This window comes from Harpegnathos saltator, unplaced genomic scaffold (genome assembly GCF_003227715.2).
Source record: "Harpegnathos saltator strain DR-91 unplaced genomic scaffold, Hsal_v8.6 scaffold391, whole genome shotgun sequence".
NCBI lineage: Eukaryota > Metazoa > Arthropoda > Insecta > Hymenoptera > Formicidae > Harpegnathos > Harpegnathos saltator.
In genome coordinates, this window is record NW_020230196.1 from 195,137 (window position 1) to 222,492 (window position 27,356).

The 27,356-nt window shown below is 44.0% G+C and overlaps 2 protein-coding genes across 6 annotated transcripts in view; both read right to left on the minus strand.

Annotated features, from left to right (window-relative positions):
* Positions 1-5,166, minus strand: part of nrm (neuromusculin) — a 168,854-nt gene extending 163,688 nt beyond the window's left edge. For 4 of the 5 annotated variants that reach the window (XM_025300944.1, XM_025300945.1, XM_025300942.1 and 1 more), the window contains exon 1: positions 4,396-5,165. In XM_025300944.1, the coding sequence (XP_025156729.1) occupies positions 4,396-4,504 (109 nt within the window). In that variant the 5' untranslated portion in view covers positions 4,505-5,165. Of the gene's footprint in view, positions 1-4,395 lie in introns of all 5 variants that reach the window. The other variant, XM_025300946.1, reaches the window with a different exon arrangement.
* An 11,771-nt stretch (positions 5,167-16,937) lies between these two features.
* LOC105185231 (neuropeptide CCHamide-1 receptor-like) overlaps positions 16,938-27,356 on the minus strand; it is a 38,354-nt gene continuing 27,935 nt past the window's right edge. The window contains exons 2-7 of the mRNA XM_011144559.3: positions 22,935-23,427; positions 19,804-19,996; positions 19,378-19,511; positions 19,021-19,194; positions 18,567-18,817; positions 16,938-17,850 (exon numbers count right to left, since the gene is read on the minus strand). Of these exons, the coding sequence (XP_011142861.1) occupies positions 17,538-17,850; positions 18,567-18,817; positions 19,021-19,194; positions 19,378-19,511; positions 19,804-19,996; positions 22,935-23,282 (1,413 nt within the window). The 5' untranslated portion in view covers positions 23,283-23,427 and the 3' untranslated portion in view covers positions 16,938-17,537. The remainder of the gene's footprint in view (positions 17,851-18,566; positions 18,818-19,020; positions 19,195-19,377; positions 19,512-19,803; positions 19,997-22,934; positions 23,428-27,356) is intronic.

Genomic DNA, 27,356 nt, shown 5'->3' on the forward strand with positions numbered 1-27,356 from the left:
CGCGGACGTGTATTAAGATGTACCCTAGGAAGTAAAGGTGAGCAGTCTAAGTTATTATTTATAAGATTGTATAAAAGTTGCTCTCTCAATTCGGGCAAATTCAAGAGAACCGTGTAAGCACGAAAGCACGTTTCTCCAATCTGATTATCTTGCGAGTACAGCTTGTGGCTGAAAGCGTATCATTCGCTTCTCATTGATGTGCGCCTTTTCGCGAATACCGTCGAGATAATTGCACTTTCGAGACACGTTTCCGTATTTCTGAATTCATCGTACATTTTTTCGCCGGAGCTTCTACATTTTTTACAAAACTTGAAAGTTGGAGCGTATCCTGAAAAAGATATTCGTTGTACTTACGGCTGCGCGCCGCTAAGCTTGCAGGCTGTCGTGACGATACAGCATGTGGGTGTGGTCGTTCAGAAAATATCAGGAAACTTCTATGCATAGAAAATGTGGAAAAAGTAAAATTTGCATATGTTCATACACGCGGTAATGATACTTTAACATTCCTTTTGGACAATTTCCACTTACTTTTTCCAAATCGACATGAAAGGGAAATTTCCTTTTGTTCCGGAACGCAACATTCTCTCGTATGAAAATTATCGGACGGGGAGTAAAGACAAAGGAAATAATTGCGGATAGTGGAAGATTAGCAAAATATTGTTGTGCGCTCATCGAGTCACAGTAGAGATACAAATTGATGCGATATTATTATCGAAATAGAAAAAAAAGGAGAAGAGGTTAGAAACTGGAGAAAAATGTTCCTCGCATTTACAAAGCTGCTGTGATATAATGTAGTATAAATACATGCGCGAAAGCATTGATGCATCGTGTGCGTGTTCGCAAACACGGTGATGACATTACGATGATAAATCCATATTCGCTGAATCGGATCGTTTATTTAGAATAACAGTTTTTGCTGGCTACATGATAACTGTGTACTCATTATTGGAATTACTCCAACAGCACACGCATTAAACATAACGAATTATATATGCCTTCTCCATGCGTTCTATTGATTTAAAACGCTAGAATCGAATTTAATAAAGGCGTATATATACATTTGACGCTACGTCACAAAATCCTTATCGCGATTTCGAGGTAACTGAGGCGGGCTCGCTTTCAGGTGTTTCAGATGTTTTATTACGACGTATCGCTCACAAATTCACGTTTACGGAAGATATTTATTATTGAGTATCGAATCGAAACTTTCGAATTGGTCGCGGTGTATTTGAAGATTCGACTGGTCGAAGGGAATTAAATCTTAAAGGTTACCGTTAAACTTAGTTTGCCTCTTTTTTTTTTTTTTTTTTTTTACCAATACACGCGTGTGGTTTAGTCGCGTTTGACGGCTCTCAACTCTCAATTTCGTACGCTACCGAGCGGCAAATAACGCTCAACTCCCGTAATTTGCGTTAGTCCGCGCACTTGTGCATTATCGCTATGCGGATGCGACATATCGCGTTCCAAGTGGTCTCTGCGCCGCTTTTAGAAAGCTTCTGTTGCACTCGCCTTCCTCTGTGCGTTCGCCACATTAGCGCGCAAACGCGCTTCGCGGCCTATCGTATTATATTTGTTAGTTCCTGTGAGCAAGCGGTCACGGATTTAGAACTTCCTTGGGACTTGGCCAACACGTGACGTGCTTCCAGATTACTAGAATTTGAGGTATTTCCGACGTAATTGCACACACAACGTGCAAGTAGTACGGCATGATCTTATGTAACGCATTTAAGGCTTTATTTCAAGGCAACATCGGGAAATAGCGGCGTAAACTAATTTCGCTAAAGTGTTTGCCAAGTTACACGGCATTGTGTTCAAAGGGTTATTAGATAAGCTCGAAATACCTTACATATTTATCGCCGGCGAGTTATTCGACAGCAAGACGGATACTTTCGTGCGAAAGGTTAATTGCAAATAATTCAATAATCGCCCCCGCCCCCGTTAAAGCCCTTTCGTTGCGAAATCAGCGGTTTATTATTCGCCGAGCTCGAAGAAGCTTCGGTATTATTTCACTTCCAATTCTGCTCGCGACTTAATATTCGCTACGTACGACTCTTCTCTAAACGCATCAACGGCACGCGATACATATATATGCATTCGCGCGCATAGTTCGAAACTGTTTCGTGCAACGAAAGTTACGGGGCTAACGCTGCGAAATAGCGTTAAGTGATTTTCAGGACGTCGTTTATATGCAAAGATACACATCGGTCGCCGAACCAACCAGCGGCGATTTATACATTTTTTCGCACGAGATAACATCTATGTATGCGTCGTATAATAGCATAGATAGGGTCAGCGTAAATTTATTCTCGACGGGTGTATTTAAAGAGCTCGCTCGCGCACACCGCGCACCGCGCAATATATTGACGTACGTACCGGCTCTCCGGTATCGCTATTTTTAAGCCGTGACAGCACTCTTTCGCTACGATCAGGCGAAAAGTGACATTTTTAATACAGTCGATTCGACGAGTCACTCCGAGGTCAATGTTGTTAACGTTGCATATGGCAGCTCAGCGTGGTTGAATCGCGCGTAGCCGCCGCATCTTTGAGATAATCTTCGAGCGCCACTGTGTGAGCGCCCACATCTCACGTCGTTCGTGCGTCCCACGGCCGCATAAATTACGTACGTGAATTCGCAAGTAGCAACAACTTTACAACTAATATGAATCAGAGCGGTTCGCCGGTTAAACCGGCGACAAAGGCATGATAGGCGGTGATGTCCAAATGTCGTCTCGTCGTATGTAACTAATTCCGCCGACGCGAATAACAGGAACCTCTGCGCAAAATCTCGCTCGCGGGAATGACACATCTCACTCGTAAAGGGTAATCGATATTCGCGAAAACCGCGATCTCAATCCACGTCGTCTTTCTCCGAATGCGAGGCGCGCGACGGGCTCCGCACACCGACCGTGATGTGCGAAAATGTTTTTTGCTCTGTCTTGCAATATCGGGATTCGCGACGAAGCTCGATCAGACGGCCTTTCCACACGCGATACGAGAATTCGATGACGAGCGCGTGTATCGAATAACGACCTACGTGAGACACTATGTGTGCGTGTGTTTTGTGTGCATGCATACATGTGCGCACGCGTGCGGCTTGAATTTTTCCCGCAGCCCCTCAAGATGTGCTGATACCGCGCGCGTCCGTTTCTTTCCCTTTCATCTGATTTTCAATGGCCGTGCATATATCCGGGGGCTGTGCGGCGGCCGGTATTATTCCGCGGCCTTGAACACGCGAGGCCCGTCCTCGCGCAGTTTACGTTACGACCTGCAGCGGCTCGCGCGTCCGCGAGCGCGAGTGTGAGCGCGAGCGCGGGCGCGAACGTTCGCATTCGTGCAACATTAAAATCTCGTTTCGCTGAATCGCAGGTGGGACAGCGGCGGCGCTTTTCCGCAGGGGAAATTATACCTGGGCATAAAAGCGTTTTTCTTCGTGTTCCTCTGCACGCGCTGGGCATTATTGTTTTCCCAGCCCGTCGCGGCCCGCTTCTTCCACTGGGCTTTTCAACCCTTCGGGGAGGCATTAAGGACCCCGACACTGCTTGCTCGCTCGTTGTATATTTTCTACTACCCTGATTCTAGGTTATTTTCCCGTGTACTTTTGACGTCACGTTACATACGAGAGCGCGACTTTCTTTTGTACTTTTGCACTCCTCCCGCAGAGGTTGGCTTTAAATATTGAGGGGTGTTCTCCGAGAATAACGAGAATCGATAACTCTATCGCGTGAATAAATATTCGGTGGAATATTTTAACATACAGCTACGTCATTGTTAACCCAGAGCAATTATAGCTCCTCTTTCTCGCGCTCGCGTCCAGCGTAGTCATTCAATATATATATATATATATATATATATCGAAGTATTCGTGGACGTCTCTCGCGACGAGGTATTCGACGATTGAAAATGTACCGCTCGCGCGCACACTGAGTAAGAGCTACCAAGAAAGCTCCGCTCGGCGAACAACATCATTGCCGTTTACACCCGTTTATTTATGGACGTTGAAACGATTTTCGGATATGGTGGATCGAGTGAATCTCAAGCAGACGTTTATTTACGTGCTGTGACGCGGGCGTCTCTTTTGTTGCCTCGTAATATTTTCACGTGGAACACGGCACTGTGATTTTTAGCGGACGCGATTTTTATTTTTTCCATGCGTTCTCCTTACTTCAAGCTGCCAGATTACACGGTGAATCTCTGTTAGCAAGTTTGCGTCTGTGTGTCTCGTTTAGACAAACACATGCCACGCACACGATAAATCACACACGTACACACCCACTCGCGCGCGTACACACACGCACACACACACACGCACGCGCGCGCGCGCGAGGTCGCAGAACTCCGATAATTCCCGGTTTATTCGTGAACCAAGATCTCGAGCGCAAGATTATAGTGACTCACCTTCGACTCCACGTAACACGACGGATCCACCGAACAGCAGCAGCAGAACGATCGTCACGGACGCTTGCATTTCCATAGTCCTGCGGAGAAGATCCAATCCCGGATGCATGATCGAGGGATCCACCTGGGATGCCGGGACGCGACGGATTTAAACTTTCCTAGCGCACCACATTCATCAAGAGCACCGCGCGACGACGTTCAAAATAGCCACAGTAATTCACAATCGCGGTCGAATTAACGGAACTGGCGGGAACTCATTGTTTCATCTCAATCGCTCGCCCGGGCTCACTTGTTTCCGCTCGATCGCGAGATCACCATCCGCCCGCGTGAGATGCTGCACACTCGAGGATTAGCGTCGGTATAATCGTAAAAAATCGGTGGATGAGGTGGAAACGACGACGATGATGACACGATGGAGGTCCAATCGAGGGGCAAGAAAGCGAACAGCACAACTACCGTTTCCGGAGAAGTTATCTCGATCGACCGGAGAAGTCCGTGGGGAAGGAAGACTGACAGGAAGAACGTAGAAAGCGGAGGCGGAGAACACGTGCGCGCTCGATAAGCGGCAGAATCACCGCGGCTCCAGGGCGTCGACAATTCCAGCGGTAGCTTGCCAGTGGGTGATCTTCACGACGAGGACCCCGACCGAGGAAGACTGTGTCGCGATTTACGCGGGACACGATTGCCTCTGGCACGGTGGACGATTTTTCTCTCTCTTTCTCTCTCTCTCTCTCTCTCTCTCTCTCTCCCCCCTCTCTCTTTCCCTCTCTCTCTTTCTCTCTCTCTTTTTCTCTCTCTCTCTCTCTCTCTCTCTCTCTGTCTCTCTCTCTCTCACTCACTCACTCTCTCGCTCTCTCCTTTCGATCGCCTGGCTACTTCACAGCATAGGAGGAAGTGGAAGAAGAAGAGGTCGCCGACGAGGAGGCTGGTGAACGAACAACCTAGCCTGAGACAGAGTCGCGAGCGACTGGCGAGTCTCGAGGCGAGGTGGAGCGACAGAGGCGAATCGTGCGCTTACCCGAAACTAAGCGATTCGCGGCCGACGGCGCGGCGCGCACCTGTCGTTCCGCGGGTCGCTGCGCATGTCCCTAGGAGGGAAGCCGACAACCGGCTGCCAGAGCAGCTCGTCCGTCCTGCGGGGATGAGGGTGGCTGCAGGTGGGAGAGACGTGTGAGAGGGAAGGTCGATGGGCTGCTATGGTGCGGTAGACTGAGGAGGACTCGAGCAGGCGGAAAGAAGGGAACGGAGTGCAATCCGCGCGGAGACGGAAGGTGTCGGCGTGTGAATGCCAAATTAAGATTTTCCGCGCGATCCGCCAGCTCCGAGCTCGGAATCACCTCCGCCTGGCTGCCTGGCTCGACGACTCGGTTGATTGACGTCAACGGTCGACTTTGGGGCAGGTCGCGGCGGTACTGAAGGGCGTTCGGTCGGGATTCGGGATGTACTCTGAGGCGCGATATATGTGGCTCGAGATTGGCGTGTTTACGATGTATCGCCGAGCGCGCGCCACGTGCTTCTGTCGTCCTTAACGGTCGAGGATGCATTTTTAATATCGGAGCGCTTGCACGAGACAGAGGGATACGGGTGTTCGTGGCTCGCGTCAGTGTTTGAATCTTGAATTTAACATAAAAGGACCTCCGGCGGAAACGATGAAGATGCTGAACTTATCGAATGCTTCAGCGAGAAGAGGCTTCGAGCACTGCTCTCACGAATATAATGCTTAAAAAGAAACTTTAAATAAGAATCTAATACCCTGAGGACGCGCATGAAGGAAGATCCCGTCTGTTGTCTGCTCCGAGCTACATTTTGCAACAGTAGTAGACGATGTAGACGTTACTTTTTCAAACAGTATACTACGCTTTTAGAACTTTCGGTAAGATGCAAAAATATATATCACATCGGAAGCGGCTTGAGGAAGATTAGGAACTGTTGACGTCTGAAGCTATCTAAAGCCTCGATTAAAATTTTTATCTCCCAAAAGCGTTTCCGTGTCGGCGTTATCAGGCGAGTGAGTATTACAAAATCATGAAAATAAAGCCCGTATAAATAACAATTTATCTTTCCGCAAATATTTTGTATCAACAATATGACAGTTTTAATAAGTTTTTAGCCAATCTCGCCGTATTATCTCGTATAATTTATTCTACACATTCGAGATTTATTCCTCTAAAAAATATGAAATCCAGAGAGAAAGAGCTCGGTGCTCACCAAATAGTCGTGCAGTTACTTTGCGTTTATCCTATGACAAAAGACGCAGCTTGAGCGAAAAATAAAAGAAGTTAAGCCGCTTGTGCCATAAACACTGTCTTGTGGTTCATTACTTTCCTTTTGGCCAACATCTTCTCTTGAATTTATTGTTTTTCCCGTTTTCGTAATTTTCCGGGGATATATTCAGGACGAGTAATTGTACTAAAAACTACCGTTATTTTATTAAAATTTACAAGAGCAACATACCAAATATTATTTTTGGTAAAAAACCAAGAAATTTTACACATGTGCGATGAGAAAAATACGAAGCTTTATCTCATCCGAGTAAGGAGAAGTATATTTTCGTGAAGTAACATCTAGAAATGTGCGATCATTTCCGTGCCCTCACTCCACCCAGGTTCGAGATTTAACAGCAGAATCATCGATTACTCAACTCAATGAGTACTGGAATAGTGGAAAGCTGAGATAATCGATATTTGGATAATTGCGCTGCTACTTTGACTGTACTATTTATGTGCAATGCGCATATGTAGAAAACTAAACATCTTAAAGCGATAACACACAGTCTACAAATGATGATCCATGTGATAAAAATAAAAATGTTCACTGAACATTGACCCAAAGTTATATATATAACTTTTCCACGGTAACGTTCAAGCATCCGGGCTACGTGCGTATATAGCCAATGCAACAAATAAAGAAGCGTGACATTTCAAGGTTTAACAATTCAATGTCTTTTTCTGTGATCTTTCACAGACTACTTTAACATAAATATAAAATTAATTTATCGCATGCCTGCATACGCATACGACGATATGCGTGGCGTGTGTGTATATACACGGAAGTATATTTAATTCAAGAGTGCGCAACTTGCTTAGTTGAAAAAGCGGAACATCAAACGTTTGGTGTATGCTGCTGTGTTGTCATATTATAAACAAAATTTTCACACGCATAAAGCACACGCATAATTTTTTCATCAAGAAAATCTTTTCTCCGTATTCATGGTGCTTCAGTACTTTTGGGATCCTTGAATATTCTTTTCCGTGATATAAATTGCTGCATTAAAGAATGAAGAACGTTACGACTCGCAATATCTCTCCGATAATCGACAAAAATTAATCAAACGGCAAAAAGTGCGATCGGTAAACTGCATAATCTCATTTGCAAACAGCTAAGCATATTGCTCTGAAACAACGTCTGCGTACTATGCAACGTCGTGCATCTGCGCACGAGTATGATTTGTATTCTTTTACGCAGGAATTAAATGAAACTCTCGCGCGCGTTGTATACGTATTGTGTGAATTGCGCGGAGACTCATTTCTGACCTAAATACAATCATATATACGCCTCGCGTGTTTCGCATGCTTCGCGAGTATGTATGCGTGTGTATATATATGATACGCTTTGCGACTCTGGGAAATATTGTTAAAGTAAGAGAAAATCGGGCTCTACCCACACACATAAAAGTGCATCCAGCCGTGGACACTCTCTTTCTGGGCCGTTGCGCAAAATAGCGTCTGCGTTCTTGCGACACTAACTGCTCTCTGTATTTCAAATGCTTTCAGAGGAGTGTATAAAATGTTGAGGTATTGTTTGAAAATGCGCTGAGAGTTCGAGATGAAGATGTTATCGTTTCCACACTCGGTGCGAAATAAAACACAAAATGTCGACTTTTGCACGAGTTCGCAAAAATAAACGCTAGTGCTCTTGATAGCTTAAATGCGCTTTGAACGAACGTTATTTTTTTCTACACAAGTTTTGCATAAGCAACAGAAACGTCGAGGTTCTTTTCACGGGATGTGCCCACTGTCCCACAGTGACGTGAAATCGATGCGCGATGCACGAGTAATTACGTTGTTTTCGTACATTTTGCGACATTAAATTCAATCCCCGGCGCTATCTAGGCACTGTAAAATGTAAAGACAAATCCGATGCCGGTTAAGAGAATACAGGGGAGCCAAACGCGGAAACACGTCAGCGCTCGTACAACAAATCAGAATATGTTATTGACAATCGGTATTTTTCACGAAGTCTGTTTATTATCTACATTTTGATACGTATTTCACACTCGCATTCCGCGCACGTCCGTACGAGAGACACGTTTGACAATTAATCGAATTTGTAAACAGGATTTTACTCTTGTACTTCGTTAATTCGCTTTGTAATTTGAGCGGACGAGTGTGGTATAAAGATACCGATAATTACGTTATCTCCTACAGCCCGCAATTCGAAAAATCGTCGTTCTCTCACGCGAGGCCGGTGTGTTTAATATTAATATCCGGAATGAAGCGTTTTTCGAAAGTGACCTACATTTCCCTTTGCCGTAACTTGGAAAATATTCGAACGGTCAACGTGTCAAGGATTGATTCAAGAGATTCGTTCAAGAGTCAAGTGTTGCAATACACGAGTCGAACGAGAGCTCCGATGTTTCGTCGCGCGAAGAATCCGCGTATCTCCTTGAGCCGATACAGCGGCGATACGTCTCCGCGTTTGCTGTGACAGAAAAATCATACCGTAAGATATTTTTGGCACACGAAACAGAGCTACAAGAAGAAGCAGCCCAATCATGACAAACACGTGCCAGGATAGCGACTTCCAAACCGGCCGATCTTGCCTTTTCCTTTTTGTCGTTCCATTTTTCACTTCTTCCTAGACTTTATATAAAGGATCCCTCGAACGTGTGCACGGCACAATAGTACTTACCCCCTGCCGCGCGTGAAATTTCCAACTATTTCACCATAACTCTCTAGTGTGAACACGCAGGATGTCCGGCAATTGTGTCCAGATAGTTTGCAGACAAACTTTCAATAGTCTCGAGCCGCGCGCCGCCCTTCTCGCTCAATCTTCTCGGACAAACCGACCGGGCAAGTTCGAATATGCAAGATACGCGACACACACTCTCAATTAATTACGTTCGATTAGCTGCGCTTAGCGCCAGCGATCGTTTTGCATAACGATTGTAACGAGTGCGTTGTTGTCGAACGTCCACCAGAATGTTCGCCCCGCGACGTTGCCTGTTTTATTTTGTAAAAAAAGTCTGGCAAATATTCGATGTAAAAGCGTAGTCGGGGAAGATATCTCGTTTTTGCGTTTTATCCCTCGTCTGTCTTCATTCATACGGAAGGCTAAAAAGCTACGAAACTATGCTTCGAAAATAGTTTGGCCCCAGTCCGTTGGCAATGTCTAGGATGTTTCCGCTGTTCGCCTTCGGTTAAAAACACACGACAGCATTCATGGTCGAATGACAGAATTCGTAGGAGGAGCGCGCACGCGCGCGTGCATTTTATTCGCGACACGCGCGCAATATAAGAATTTTACTCGCCCCGGCGTGCATATCGCGTCAGTCGCGCTTAAAATATGTGTCATGCGAGCGACACATTCGACAAGTGCCAGTCGATACATCAATATCTTGCAGGTTACTTTAATAGATTCGTCGGACACTGCGCTCTACTTTAAATGACGTAGTTTCCCGATCCGTGACTCCAAACGGATGTTTTATCTCGTCTCCGTCGCCTGTTGAAAATAAAATAATCTGTTGCAATATGAAGCGGGAACGGCGAAGAATAATTTCGATTACATTCGCCCGGCTCGCCCGGAGATAACGCTCACACACGTCGAACCGTAAGATCGGTCGGGGAACGATAATCTCGGCGAGATTACTTTCATAATAATTAATCAAGCGAGCTTGGAGTGAACAAGGTACATATATCACGACGTCGGTCCCCTCCTTCGGTCGGATGCAATCTTATCGGGGTTCCCGTTTTTCACCGCGGGCAGAAAGATTCCATCGAAATACTGTAGCTGGAGATGTCGACCGTAATCTTTCGAACCGTGGTGATCCTTAGGGATTGGACTTAGGGAGGTAGTATTGGTGCAATTGTCGTCACCATAGCGAAGAAACTCTCCCGAAAATGCTCCAATATTCCGAACCTGCCCGCGGCAATCGCGACCGTTGACAAAGAAAAGGGTAAAAACAAAAAGAAAAAGAGGAAGAGCAGGGGGAGGGGAGGAAGATAAAAAGAGGCACGGAATTGTTCGCCCGCGATAATTCGAACTATCAGCAGCATAATGCGGCTTACGCGTACGTAATTTACGTCCTTCCGTCGAACGTATCTCGCTGCGAGCGCGCGAGCGCCCGTGTGTGTTTATTCATCGTACAATTATCGGCAAAATTGGAACGTGCGGAGCGCCCGATGTAAAAATTGCAAACAATCAGCCAGGTGATATTTTCGCGTCGGATTCCGAGAGATCGCTTTTTCACTCTGCGAATATTTCAACCGAGCCCCACCCTGGTATCTGAGATCTTCGATTTAATCGGAAAATTAAAACAGAAAATTACTACCGGCGAATCGAGCCTCCGTATGGAAATGCGCATTGAGTAAATAGCGTCGATAAGAACGTTTAACGTTGTCTTTCAATGCTTTCCCTCCAGTCTGAAACGACGCTAATGGTGTAGCGTGCGTGCCGCGCTTTCGTGACTCGCGCTCCCTAATGCTATCTTACTCTCCGCCACACGTTCGCGTGACATTGTCGCATAATCCATTAAATATTACACGGAACCTGGATGCAAATAATTTGCGCCAAATGTGCGGTAATCTCTCGTGAAAATATTCACTTCGGAAAAGCTTAAGAAAGCTCTCGCTGTCGTTTCCGAGGGGCTGATTTGCGACGCCCGTGTTTACCGCGCCGCTATAAATCCGAGTAACTTTACCTTCAGACCGTTACTTCATTTCACTGTGAGGAACGCGCATCTCTCTTTCCCCGCGATATACAATACAATCGTGCACAATGTAAAAGAGAGAAAAGGCTACCTTACGGTCGACCTTATGACGAGACTCCGGAGTAATCGGGACTCAGCGATACACACACACACACTATTTCACCGGCTCGATTTGTTCCTGCACACGACACACGCGTTCTATCAGATTCGAGGATTTCATTTACCCGAGTTAGCCAACGCATTGCTAGTCGCATTGATCCTAAGTAAGTGATTTGCGGGATAAAGCTAAAAGGCAAAATGATTCTTCATCCTCGGCGAGCGGGAGGGGCGGGTCGGCTTCCCGACCTTGGGAAGCAATGACGAGAACGAACGAGGGAACATTGGACAATGAGGGTTGGACACTCGGCTTGTCTCTCTGCCGTGGATGTCTACCCCCCTCCCCCTTCCCCCCGGAATCGTCAGCTTTTGTCCACCTGAATCAATCGGCTAACAAGTTTCTACCCTCTTAACCATTCACGCGACCGATTCGATGAAGTTGCGAAAAAAGCTCGAGCGTCAGCTCTTTCTCCCGGGCGCATCTGCGCGCGTTTGTACTAAGCATACCATATCCGCAAGATTTGTGAAAATCAGAATTTTGGCCAAAACGCTCGCTCGATACGTAACCGCGCAAATCCGTAACCCGTACCCGCGCGCACGTGAAATCACCGCGCGAATGCGAAATCACCCGCACGGCTGAGGCATGGAATCTATGGGTGTTAGCGAAATTATAAGCACGCCGCTGGCCATGGTATTGCCGAGTACGTCGCGATAGATTTGCAAAAATGCAAAATGCAAATTTTTGAACGCGTCGCGCTATTATTTGATATCCGAATGCTCAGAGGGAGTTTCTTTTCCAAGAGGATGGCGTCGGAGTTCTTGCGATAGTGGAAGAATTTAATATCACGCGTCCCAGTTCGCTAAAGCCGAAGCGAGTGCTTTTTACGTAAGGATTATTCGTTCATACGGGATGTCCCAAAATTACCGTACAATAAGGCGCGCGTACGTGAAGCGTTTAGTAGTACGCACGAGCCGAGTTTAGAGCCAGAATGCGCGATCAAAAAAGGTGTACGTCGATGAAGTGGTCGGTATTTTTTTTTTTTTTTTCTTTTTCCTTTACGAGTCATAAAAACGTTCTCGTTTTGTCGAAGGATGCAGTGGTCTCCCTATGCGCGTAGATCACGCGCGGAACGATGGACTGTAAAAGTTGTACGCGTAAAAACATATTTCCACCGACCTGTTTGTGACTCGTGATTTAACGTCGATTCGACCTACATCTCCCGAGACTATCGCCGAGAGCGAAATCAACGAGACTAAATGTGTGCGGCTGCGACTCGGAAATCTCTCGAACAGCGACAATAGTGCACCTGATGTACCGCGGCGCACCTGACGAACGATATTTGAGAGATAGAAACGGCCCGACGCTGCAGAGTGTATTTTAGATTGCCTGTATGTTTTTATATTCGTTGCGATATTATTCTCTGTTTCGTTCTTGCTACATTTCCAAAAGTGAAATGGATAAAAAATAATAATCGCACGATATTCCCTCTAGCTGCTACCGTTTATTCGTGTGCTTTGTGCTTTTCTTCCCGTTTCTCTTCTTCGTTCTCTCTCTCTCTCGTAATTATAAACGACATACATTTTGAATACAACTAATAACGCTTTGCTAACTGAGGACAGTAGAAATCTCCAATCTCCAATTGTAATCGCTCGCGATCTCGAATTTGTCGATATCTCGTAATTCGCTTCGAAGATATCAAATCGTTGGAAAAATCCGCGAACGGGGACACCCCTCCCCCCCTCCCGTGTGGAGCTGAAACACTAGGTGGTTGTAAATGAACACTTAGTATGTACAAAAGAGAGCTTTTATTTACCCTACATAACGAACACATAATCCTACCTGTGCTCGAGTGTTTTAGGGTGGCAGGTAGAGGCACCGGCAAAGCCGCTCTCCGCACCAAAATCAGATTACCACGCCGCGGGGTGGAAGCAGCTCCGAGGCTGCGATTGCTTTCGAATTCGGGCACTAGCGGGTGGGCAAGCGAGAAAGTGCTTGCGGAGATATCCATTCGTAGTAAGCTCTCGTACAGAAACTTTATACTCCGCTATTATACAGGGCAAACATGGTGCGAGAGCAAGTTGCCCGAGAGGAAAATCTGTCCGGGAGAATTACGATCGTGTTCAAGATCCGCTTGTGCTGTGCTCGTGCGAATAAAGTGTGCGCACTTTTCTTTCCCTTTCTCCTCCCTTTCTTCTTTTACATGCTCTCAGACTCTTTGGCAACCGGAGACTCCGTGTCGGACTTTAATTGCGAGCGACGCTATTTCCTCTTAATCATTATAATCGGACGCGGGAGCGGTTCTCGTGAAATAATTCTCTTCGTGTCCGTCCTCTTCGTTACACGGTTTCATTATTACATGGTTGCGTAGCAAACGGAACCACGCGATTCGTGCCATTATCTTAATGAAATATGCTTATTATATAGTTTAGCCATGATTATTCTGTTCTGCGTATTTCATCCTACGTGTCGTCAGGGCTACTGCGCAAAACCACTATATCGCGATATTTATGATGGTATCATTTATTATTGATTTATTGCATCACATTGTTCTCTCATTTCTTTATCTGTTTTATACAAAAAAAGTTGTGTAACTAAAAATTAAAGTTTAACGTTTGGTGTGTCCAATCTATAATCAATATGGCGTTGCCATCTGCTGAAAATTATGCGTAGTTGATGATGGAACCAGTTTGGGATGAATTTTAATAAATATAGCGGATGAGAGTTTTTAATCGAAAAAAAATAATTTCCTTCAATCTAATAATCTTTGTTAGTGTTAACTTGATTAATTTTTTCTCTTTGTCAAAGAGATATTTGAAATCGTTTAAAATTGTGCTGTGCTCGTGCGAATAAAGTGTGCGCACTTTTCAAGTTGTAGTTTTTATCTAATTTACACAATCAATAGTAAATGCCAAGTCAAACTACTTGATTATATATTTACTATTTACATACTAGATCTACATAAAGATGTAGATTAAGATAATTTACGAATAAAATATATTAAACTTTTTTTCTGTAAATTTTTGATAACCTTTTTATCCGCAGAGTATCAAAGAGACTTATCTTGTAATGTACAGGAAGGACTTTCCTGGAAAGTAAATGAATGGATACCGTTAACCATCTGCCGTTAACTATGCACGTATATACTGTGTGTGTCTACTGTAGGAAACTTTAATTAATCTTTCACATGCCGTTGCATATAGAAAATATTAAGAAGAAGAATCATTGCTCAGATAATCGATTATAAAACTTCATAATTTCTTATAAGAATTATATAAATTATATATATATATATATATACATGTAAAAAAAATCAATTTATCAACTTTGAATTCTTCTGTACTACTGCTTAATATTTGATAAGTTATTAATATTAACAAAAAACAATTAAAATTATCGCTATACTTCGCTGCCCTTCTTTACTCACTTGTGGTAACTAGTGAATTTTCCTTACTGGAGATCAAACACAAGATATATTTAATTTCAATGGTTTTCTACGGTTAACAGACTGATATAGACTTTTCTGTTAATATTTGTTTAAATAAGACGTGAGAAAATAATCTTTCCCTTGTATGAAGAAGTTTTGGTCGGTAAGTTCATTTCGTCGGTAGTTTGTCGAGCAATATCGATCAGTTATTTATTTATAAATTGCTATCCACCGTTTATACAATCTGATAGAATATTAGAATAAGCATTTGTATGGAAATAGAGCCAGTAAAATGCGTGATAAATGATATTTTTCAAAAAAATATGCAAATATTTTGTTATTAAGGCATGGAAAATTTTGAAAATATATTAACGGAATGTACAGGGTGTAACAGCAACATACAGGTCAGTATGACGGGTTGCTTGTCTCTATTCGGATGATAATGCAGAGGTTTCCGAAAAAAGTCACTCGTTAACTTTGTTGATAACGATATTTGCAGTGTTCCCAGTTAATAATACAACATATTTCCTGGTTTCGCATAATTCCTTAATTGTTTTCTCACGTTGGAAAGTTCGATAGAAATTTGAGATTAGGAAGAACGATACAAAAATATTTAAAAGTCTTATATACTGTATTTCATCCATGTTTCTACAAAAAATCGCTTCTGCAAAAGTATGAATAGACTACAAACGCAATATACATATTGGTTGCAATTTAATCGACTGCAACTATCAAGATGCAAAAAATTTCGAAAAACAATGCCAAACCAGAAAATATATTGTATTATTTATCTCTTTAAGTATTATTCTTGTTTATTCTGCTTTATTTCGTAATATTTATTTCTCAGCTTCATTTTTTAAATATCTTTTCTAATTCAATGAGGCTCGACTCCTGTCGGTAAACGGTCGATAAACTGTCACAACAATTATAGTGCAATTGTTAGTTGCATTAGTCATAACTGGGAACACTGCAAATATCATTATCAATAAAGTCAACGAGTGACTTTTTCGGCAACCTCTACATTATCATCCGAATAAGGGCAAACAACTCATACTGACCTGTATGTTGCTGTTACACCCTGTACATTTACACAGAATAACATTTTATTAATATTATACAAGTGTTATATCTATACAAGTGTTAAATTTACAAAAAGTATATTTCGTCGTCTGTTAATAGCAGCATTACATAGTCTGCATTTTCAAGAGATTTTTCAAATCAGTGACACATATCAGATACGCATTTCTTCTGCACTTTCTTTTTGACATATGTCTAGCTGTTAGCGTTAATATCAAAGGTAAAAGTTCAAATGACAAACAAAGCGTTATTTAAAGATTACGTGCGGCAATTTAATTATATATAGTTGAAAAAATGTTGATGCTTAATGAAACGCGCCGCAACTACATTACAACAAATGTTTTTTGTACATGGTAGATCCTATTTTTATTGTTATCGGAAATGTACTGCATTCTATGTGTAATTTATTTAATTTGGCGAAGCTCGAGCAAGCGTTGGAAACGGCTTTTTCTACTTTTTCTACGATCGCGAATAAAATGTGCAGAAATGGAAGGAAGTGATAACTCGCATCTTTTTATAATTGTCAGTAAAAAAAAACAATTATTGTACCCTTCTTCCGCAATAAGAAACTTTTTCTTTTGAAGAAGAGAAACACATTGCAAGAAAATATTTTGATTTAGAAATAATGTGACTTTGCAGTACTCTTTATTCCAATGCACATATTTTAACATTTATACTAGCGAGTAATATTACTCCCTTAGTACCTATTCCTTGTTTTTGTACATATTAAGTACAAAACTAACACAGATATGTGCTAATTAATTTTATAGATAAACACCATAAAAGTATAACACGGCTATCGGTTAAGTGTCACATAAGTCCTCTTCAGGATGTAATCGAGATCAATGTTGCGCTGTTGGCTTAATTAAGTTCCTGTTTATTATTTATTACATCGCGTTTCCCTTAGCGATTCGTATATCGTATAACTTTGGCCTCTTCTACGCGTTTGTTATTTCTTTTACAAACATATATATAAATGCCAATCTTATAATCGCCAATATTATAATAATTTTCTCTTTATAATTTGACTTTGTTTTCCCTATTGAAGCTGTAAGTTCTAATACTGTTACTTATTCGGCGGAATGTAGTATCTTTCTCTTGGTCGGATGATATATTAAAATTCTTCGTAAATTCATACGAAGTCAATTCTCTTAGTATACATCGCTTATGTCGCTAGTTCTAGTATTAAAATATCTTATCATTTAACGCGACTTATCCTTCCATGCGTCATGCACACAAAACACTTGGAAACGAAAACTTACTCGCGGCTTACTATATCGGATCCAACGACACGTCACGTTATATATATATATATATATATAATATTATGACCAAGTAATCCGAATATTAAAAACTTTGACTATTAGGCGCAACTGTTAAATACGTATGAAAAATAGTACTACTTTCTCTCTGTTGCGACTGCACGAGTTGTACTTCAGCAATCTCGAGATTGCGACCCTCGTGAGAAGATGTCGTAATTAAAACATAGATAGATTATACATAGATTAAATATAGGTTATAGTTCATCTTGAGGTGATTGCTATAGGAATTATTTTATACGGATTTGTAGAAACGTGGATAATCGGAAATGCGTCAGCTTCCGTTCGGTATCCTCTTTATGGGATGATTAATCGATCGCGCACAGTTGGTTCCATCGAGATTCGTTGGTGTCTCAGTGATTCGTCGTTGCCGTTCGGGTAGGCCGACAAAGTAATAGTGGTTTCCTGTTCCTTGATCGGAATGTCCTTTGTTCGAACGCTATCCGCCATGATAGAGAGGCGCATGACACTTCGTTGTTCTCGACGAGATTCGCTCAAGCACCTCCTCGAGCTGACGAGCGAGAAACTTTGCCCACGCCCACGGGAACTTAGATCCGACGATCGTCGATGCCGTCCCCGCATCTTCTTCACGGCGCAGCACAACAGGTATCTGATGCAAATTTCGAAGTTATTTCAACATAATTAGCGAAGTAGATATATCGATCGGAACCGATTAATATTGTCAGCCCCGCAGCAAGAGGAAACTTCGAGAGATTCCTTCGTGAAGTTTGAGAGATGAATATATTTTGATTTTCAAAACGTTTGGTCGAAGGAAGGCAAGTTACTGAGATCTTGGCAGATTTTGATTAGGTCTTCAAGTTTCAAGCATTTCTTGCTTGTGTGACATTAAGCTAGTATATAGTAGGGTAGTAATTAAATTTTTTTAACACATAAAAACTTGATTAAAAATTCCTGCCTCGATTCAACGTCCCCTTTGTGGGGACATTTAAATTCCGATTCTGCTAAAAGCTTCAGCTTTTTAGTCGCAGGACATTCTCGAAATATAACGCGCGCCAGGTTGTTTCGATCTAATTCTTGCGGTGGTAATATATCGTTCACGCTTGAGTAACGCGCTGGCAACGGTTTAGTTCCAAGAAACTAGGTGAACGCGAAGATTGTCGCTGTCGCTGTCCTTTCGAGGATACGGGGTCATTTTCAAATTCGGCAAAAGAATGCCTGAGAGAATATCTTACAATTCTTATAATTTTTACATCCCCGGAACGGGACAAAGAAAGTCCTTTCTTCCTTCATCTCCGTGGCGCGTTATTTTTCCGAGCTGTTATCATTCGCGTCGTTGCTACAATACACTTAAGGCATTGAGCTCACCTGTCGAAGTACTTCCTGAAAGTACCACTCACACAGTAGAGAGCGATGGGGTTGATGCAGCTGTTGGTAAATGCGAGACAGAAGCCCAGGATACGGAAATAGTGCCAGAAAGTATTGTAATCTTGTGGCGCGGTCGGATTGATATAAAACCACAACATAAAGACGTGTTGCGGAAAGAAACAGATGGCGAATATAATAACGAAAGCCATCACCATCTTTGCTACCTTTTTACGGGCCAGCACTTGCCTCACCTGAAATACAACGCACGTCGGGAATAACCGGGTACAAACCGTTACTGCGCGGACCAACTCAAGATTGAAATAATTTCATAAATCTTCGCTAGGATCTCGCCCGCGCGGGGATAACGAGACAGAATTCCGAGAAAATTGAAGAAACAAAGCCTTTAGATTTAGAGGAGATTATTATTATTATTATCGTTAAGGATGTGCGTTACCTGGCCGTGCATCTCGCCGGGTATGGTCCTCGTACTGTGCATGAGATGCCTGGCCATCAGTATGTAGAAGACGGCGATGATGCTGAGAGGTATTACGTAGTAAATGAAGAAGCGACATATCACTATCACTTTCGGGTAGCTCGGTCCAAATTCCTCGGGGAACGGGTAGCATACCTTCACAATTGCGCACGCATATCAGAATCGTTATGAGAAAGACGTTGCTCCGTTAGTCATGTAAAGTGGAGCGTCGTGGTTCACTTCGATAATCTCGCCGTAATACGTAAGGCCGAGCTTACGAGTGCTTCTACAAGCTCCGTCTAAAACGGGAATCTTTACGAGCACGATGATCGAACTTACGCTAAAGCTCACGTTTCGGTTGACCCTGAAGACTCTGATGTACGAGAAGGAGGCCGGGGTTGCGCACACTATAGCCAAGATCCAGATCATCACAGCGACGATCACGGTGAAGTGCGTGGCTCGCTTGTCGCCGCCTTGAACGAATGAGCAAGTGATTTAATCGCTGTATTTTAATGCTGACTTTTATGCGCTGATACTTGGGAAAAAGACGCGAGTGTTCAACGGCTATTTTAAGATACATTCGGACGATGTGTTTTAATGTCTGGGAAAGGATATATTATTCTGATCTCATTCTGATCATTCTGATCATTCGTTATATCACGCGTTATATCTTCTGCGAAGCTCGTATTCGTAATTTCTGCAGCTCTATCTGACCTTTGTTTCGCGTTTCGTGTGACTTTTTCTCGTGCGATTCGGAATGAATACCTGTAACATGCAATTTCCGCATGGGATCCACAATGGCGAAAAATCTGTCTGCCGAGAGAGCAGTTAGCGTGAATACGGAAACTCCGATGGAAATATCCTTCGCAGACTCGCCGAGTTTGCATAATAAGAGACCGAAGGGCCAAGAATCCAAAATGTAGACAATGGCGGTGAAGGGGACACTTATCACTATGAGCTGTAAAATAGAACGAAAAGTCACGCAATCAGTCGGCCGCGGAAAGAGAATTACAGTTAAAGGGATATGTATAGACAGTTTTAACGACAGTTGACATTTTCGGTTATTCCAACTGAAAGCACGTCGACGAAGCGTGACATTTGCAACGTGAACGCTGCTGAACTACCTCCAGTCGGAATTCGTGCGCGGGACTTATTCGTTTGGCAAAATTATTGTATTTGCGGACGAGTCGATCGCGTTTCATCCGTCAATTTCTTCCTGAAAGATCTTGCCTTAAACGACGACGAGTGGCCGTCGCGTCCTTCAGGAACTCATCGCCACACGCATCACGCATTACATTGTATGAGAATGTAAGCTATTTGTAGGGAAGAAAGAGCAATAAGCTTGGAGAGACAAGCGAAGATCGAGGGTACATCGAGAAGCTGTCGCTGGAAATTTCAGGAATGATATACGAGACGGTTAATATTACAGGCCAAGAACTCCGTATGCCGCGCTTAGCGTCGCGGTTTTGGTATGCACGACGCTGAGAGGCGTACGACGAACCGTCCGCATTACATGGGATTTACCGTGAAACGGTGAAGCGGGAATCAACGGACTTATGCCACTGTACTACATACCGACGTCACAACGAAACCGATCGATTTTGCGCTCTTACGTATAGCGGTACACGCTAAGAATGTGGCACGGATAAGCTTCGTCGTGTCTTTCGTCGCGGGATCGCGAGACGGCCATCTCAAGTACGTTCAGTACCAGTACGTTCAGGATGAATAATAAAGAACCTCCGCAAAAAGGGTCGATTTCTTGCCCGTTTTCCGGTCCTCGATTTTGGAGTCGAATTTTATGCCAAAAGATAGTTCATGATGAGACATTAATTATAGAAAAGTTTTACGTTGAGCATACGATTGGTTTCAAAGATGTAGAGGGTCAAAGTGGTCGCTATCTACTAAGAAAGTATGACACTAACAATGCTTTATCGAATTTTTGCAAAATTCCGTATCTATGGGTTCTTTCAGTCGCTGATTATGAATCTGATGTCAGATTTAAAAGATTTGATGTCGGATTTTAAAAATTCAAGATGGCAGGTGCAACATGGCGGACACGCATAGTGAAACAATCATTTACTTTTATTGGAACTGTTATGTTGTAGTTTTTTTGGCTAGCTGATTGCGAATTTTCTATTAGGTTTTCGAAAATAATTTTTTCAACAACAATTTTGAGTGGAGAAAGTATTTTTTTTTATTGTTTTTTCATAAAAAAAGTATCAAATTCAAATTGATACGTTACATGACGCATAAAGGATAACATGATAGTTTTATTTGTTGTATTTAGAAGCTTATCTTGCCTTCATTGGCTGAATAACTTTTTCATCTTGCCTTCATTGGCTGGATAACATTTTTACCTTGCCTTCATTGGCTGGATAACTTTTTCATCTTGCCTACACTGAAGGTAAATGTAAATCTGATAGAAAATTCGCAATCGGCTAGCCGAAAAAACCACAACGTAACAGTTTTAATAAAAGTAAATAATTGTTTCACTATTTGCGTCCGCTATATTACATCCGCCATCTTGAATTCCTTAAATCTGACATCGAATTCGTAATAAGCAACTCAAAGAGCCTATAGATACCGAATTTTGCAAAAATTCGTGCGATAAATTATCGGTGTCATACTTTCTTAGTAGGTAGTGACCACTTTGACCCTCTACATCTTTGAAACCGATCGTATGCTCAACGTAACACTTTTCTGTAATTAATGTCTCATCATGAACTATCTTTTAGCATACTAAATTTCGCAAAAATTCGCGGGATAAAAAGTTATTAGTGTCAAACTTCCTTAGTAGGTAGTGACCAATTTGACCCTCTATATCTCTGAAACCAATAGTATGCTCAATGTAAAACTGTTTTGTGATTAATGTCTTATCGTGAGCTATCATTTCGCATAAAATTTAATTTGAAAATCGGGGATTGAAAAACGGGCGGAGGTTCTTTCCTCGTCGCTCGTTGCCTCAGCGGTTGATGTTTCCTCTGACAATACGAACATTTTCGTCAGTGAAGCGGATAAATCGATCACGCTCCTGACTTAATTGAAAACGCGGGAAAACTTTCGACGGACTAAAGAATGCACCTCGCGCAGTGTCAAAGAGAAGAATTTAGAAAGAGTGAGACTGGAGCGGCAATTCGTCAAAAGTTTAAAGGTTGACGTCGTGATGTAACTTTTTAACGTTTTATTTACCTCTATGATTCATGAGCTAAGCATGATGGATGCAATGTTACTTTTGTCATCGAAATACGCTCGTAAAAGTTGAGACGCATATTTGTGTCAATCGATATATAATTCTTTCATGCCGCGTTTTTTTCCGATTATGTGAAAAGGAAGGTATATGCGCGTGACAGGAATTTTACGATATTGCCGTCTGCCCTGCAGTGAATTATTATGCTTCAGTGCTTATAAATAACGTTAAGTTCTCGAATGTGTTTGAATTTTCGCGTTCCGATAAATAATACAGCCACTTGATACGATTACATTTAACTCATTTATTAGTGATTTTCATATCCCTCTCGCATTTTCCTTTCCGCGCTATGGAGCTCGCGTGTGAAACGGTGACTTGCTTGTCCGAGATTTCACTCGCGAAAATACTAGCGTGAAAAGCGATAACGTAAGCAGCGCAAACAAAAGAGCAACATTTATATGAACGTAAATGCGTCGTATATGTGTATGCATGTGTGTGTGTGTGTGTGTGTGTGTGTGTGTGTGTGTATTTGTATGCCTGTGCAGCCTTTGACAGACGTTTCCGCGCACGATCGCAGAAATATTTCAGAATTCAGAGTTTCAGATTCGGTGAGCCTGCTCAACTGAGTAGCCGGCGTTTGCGAGAGGTATGTTTTGCCGTAGGTCGCGTAGGTTGGATTTTTCGATGAAGGAATCCAAACGTTACGTGCCAGTAAATCTCCAAGCGCCAGCGACAGCACGTACGTGTTGGGTACGTTTCTCATGTTGGCGTGTCGCAGGATCGTGAAGGCCAACACACCATTCCCGGTGAGACCGATCACCATGATCAGGAATAAGATGACCGGCACGATGTACGTCTCGGGCCGATCGCTGTAAGGTATATATTCTTCCTCTTCGTCGGCCTTCCTCGTCACGATGTCGCCGATTACGTCGCCGACGGTACCAACGTTGCCTGCCGTGTAATTTAACGTTAGCGTCGACAGTGTCGTCTGCGCTGTCACCATCAATACCGTGAACGAGGAGGACGGCGACACACTCGTCGCATATGGCCAGGACATGATTGACCGTGCCGATTCGAGCGCTCTCCTCGAGAGAAGTGTTTTTTTCGTCCGTTTAACGATAATACGAGCCGCTTTGCATTCTGATCTCCTTCCTCCCGCCGTCCGAGTTATGAAGCCTTCCGGCGACAGTTACACGCGGCAGCTGTAAAATAAAGGGAAGAGGGTTGTGATGAAAGTTTGATGAAAGCCCGAAAGCGCAGGTTCGTTTAACACCGGGCAGCACAGTCTTGCTGGACGCTTACGAGCCGTGAGCGCAAGCGCGTTTGAAATAACATTCGAGATATATAGCGAGCGCTGCCTTCAGCGTTTTTAGCGAGCGAGCTTTAACAAGTATGAGTCGCGTTTTAAAAATCACGAAATTTGTCCGGGCGAAGCATCCTGGTTGAGCATCGAATTATATAAACGGATTACAAACATTCGGCATTATGAACGTCGCGCTGAAGGATGCACGACTCGCGCGTAATGCCGCGCACTTTATCGTATCGCTGTAATGCGCCGTAGCTTACGCGCGGTGTTAACGTAACTCTGTGTGTAGCTATACGCCGGCACAAACGACACGTACTTGCGCATACTGGACACGTGCGCTAAATTACGGTTATATCCAAACACGTCAAATCACTGGTAATAAATAACCTCATTTATCAGCGGGCCGCAGTTGGGGGATGCGCAACGGAACACTCGACCGATAGAGTTATCTGCAGAGATCCGTTTGTCACCGATACGCAAGTAATTGTCGCTAAGTGCCTTCCTGAAAATTATAACAGAATTCACGGCTCATTTCGTAATTTCCCACGCAGCTCGAAATGTTAAACGAATACCGTGCGAGTCGCCGGGTGTCGCGACGCGCGTGTGGGTGCAATCCTCCAGCGATATCTCGTTAGCCGTTAATCGATCACGAAACGTTTCATGTAGCGACACAGAGGGAGAAATAGCGTTGACCCTGCGAGACGGTATCAGTCAAGCTCGCGTCTCGCGCTCGCACCCGATAACGGCCCGACAAATTGCCGAACCTTTGGCGTATTTTCGACATATCGCAACCTCGTGCGAAAGAAAATCGCCGATCGTCACGTGAAATTGGATCCGAAAGCGCGGCATATAAACAACTCCCTGTGACGAGAGCCGCGCGTTGTCCCGCGAGTGAAAGAGAAAAAAGAAGGAAGCGGGCGATAATGAAACTACTCACGCGTGTAAAAGCACCGTTTATTATAGATAAGTTATAAGATGTGAAGTGTATCGAGTATCCTGATCAGACAAGGGTTACTAAATCGCACGTCTCCCCCGCTTCGAAAACTTGGACTGACCGCACAAGCCACGCCGCCGTGCCCTCGCAACTTTCTCCTCCACTATATCAGCCCCGGTTCTCCTTGAGTTTTCCTCGCCATTCTATCGCGGACTATATATAGCTTTACGACAGCGCGGATATCCGATATATAAAAGTGGCGAATTACACGAAGAGATTGCGCGACAAAGGCATGGGGGAACATCGAGCATCAATCAGAAAAGTTTCGCCCTTTGAGTCCTCGTCTCGGACCAAGATGGAGACGAGCGCACTTATATTTAACGTTGACATTTCGCCATCTTTTTCTCTTCCCCCCCTCTTCGCACGGACGTGTCACGTGCGGGCTGTGCGCGTGTTTAGACGCCCGACACCTTCGAGATCAGCGATAATCTCGCGTGCATGTCGCGGCGAACAATACTTTGCTCAGTCGCGAACGCGACACGCGCGGCTTCACGGGGTGAAATCTGTGCAGCCCGTCGCTCGTATAAATCGGATCTAAATTTAAAGGTCGTAAACAAGACCAGGCACATTACGTGGGATTAGATTCCATGACAGGCAAATACAGCATTTAACGCAAGTGCCAAAATGTCATTAACGCTGTTACACTTCCATTTCGCCGTCGGCGGCGTCACAGCGCGACTACGCGGCGGCGAGATGCGATCGAGCGGCTGTCAATGAGCGCCGAGTTAAAACTCGAATTCACGATGGGGCCTTGTGACGCACACCGTCGCTACGGACCTCCCGGATTAAATGCAAAACCTGCGATTTATTTCCCATGGATGTCCTTCTTACATCTCAAACCTTGCCACGCGATGAATTCGCACCGCGAGGCATCGCGGAGGCAGAAGCGACGACTGTGCGGTAAACGCGGTTGTTTCCAGCGGCATCAGCCGATTGCACGAATTGTGGCGCTCTGTTGATTGCATTGCCGATACTCGTGTGCAACTAGTAGACGGATTAGTGAAAGCGAGAACGACAGATCGCGGCAAATTGCGGTCTGATAAATTCACACAGCGCAGAAACTAGTTAATCCCGATGTCGTACGGCAGTAAGATGGGATTCCTGAAAGCAACGCGATCTGTATCGTTGACGTGGGCGCGCGTGCGTGCAGACTACCAGGAATATCGCGCTCCTGTATTTGATCTCGAATTTCCATGATTATAATGGACCACCCTCGCAGCCGGTCGATGTGAGTGCCGAATATGCAATATCTTGCCGCTTTGACTTGCTTGTCGCTGAACATCTCCGCGGAAGGATGTCTTTCCGTTCGTCTGTCGCAGACAGAACGTCCGTATGCGAGCGTGGGTGCAGGTGTCGGAAGAAGCGCGCAGCTCGACTTAAATTGTGAGATTGCCCAGCAGCGATCTTTACTGAGCGAAAAAGCGACGTGACTGAGCAAACGATTTGAAGGGAAAGTGTGTCGTGTTCAGGTATTTATCAGCGCGAGTTCTGCGAAAAGGAGCGCGGAGGGGCTCCGCAGGAGGCCCTCCAGTCGCTGCGCTCTCTCGTCTCCGATAAACGTTGCACGGCGTTTTTTATGTAAAATATCGGAAAACGCTTGTTCCCGTTCGGCTGGATTTTCTCTCCTGTTCTTCTGCCCTTTTTTTTATGTGTACGCTAATTAAACTTCTTATATCCGTTACTTGTTGCGCTTTAATCTCTCCGCCGTGTCTCGATTGTACGATCGCTACGGTGTGCTCCCTTTGGGGCGAGATAATTGTGTTAAAAGTAACTCTTCACTTAAGTCGCCCCGCGTTGCATTGTAATTACGCCTCTAAAAATATCCGTCCGTGCGTCTTATATATTAGCGGCAATTTATACACCGATCTCAAAGAAAACGCGCGGCCGGAATATTTATAGTACCGCTGATCTGGCTATGACGCAACGCATAGGTATAGTTAGTTTGTATTAACGATGGCACAGGATTATACGTCAAGGGGATCTCGATTGGGTACGATCAATATTTAGACACCGGCGAAAGAAGAGTGACTTATGAATTCGAGTTCAAGTTCAAAGTATGGAATTGCCGAATCGTTGAGAATCTCCTGAACTTTGCCGCATGATAGACTTTGAAAATGACAGATTATACGGTTTTGGGCTTCGAGCGGCAGAGCGATGTGCAATTTTATTTGCGGGATATTGAAGTAACGTTTCTCGTCTCTCAGATAAGTCTTCCAGAGTCTTTCCAGAGTGCGCAGCGGTTTGAACGCAGAGCAACAAATCGCAGCTTCCTTCGGACCGGCATCATTACGTCGCAACTTCCGCGAACCTTTCGCGGCGAAAGCAATGGCTAAAGCTCCTCCGACAATCACGAAATATCCATCGTTATCGCGTCCCTTTGCAGAAACGAAGAACGGCGCATCGTGTAAAACGCGAAATCTCGGCTAGCGGCGTCGTAAACATTTTAACGACCCATGGCGGGGGATCGTTTTAACCGTTTCCCTCTCAGGGGAGTGTCGTGAATCAAATGCTGGCCGTTAATTGGGTCGAGAAAATAATCAGAGCCTGGCACATGGCCCGACGGAACTTGCGGTTCTTACCATCTTCGTCACCCTATAACGACCATCATCATCGCTGGAAGTTACGTTTCCGTTCTTACTCGGACGCTTTAATTCGCGGATCCGATGTCTACACTTTATCGTCGGGTACTGGATTAAGGGAAGAATGTGTTATCGCTTAAATGTACCGCGATGTCGATACACGTCTCGGCATCACCGGATCATCATCGAAAGCAGCGTAACGTTCTCGCGTTCTGATCACACGCGACCTCTTTTGCGACGTGCGAAATGAGG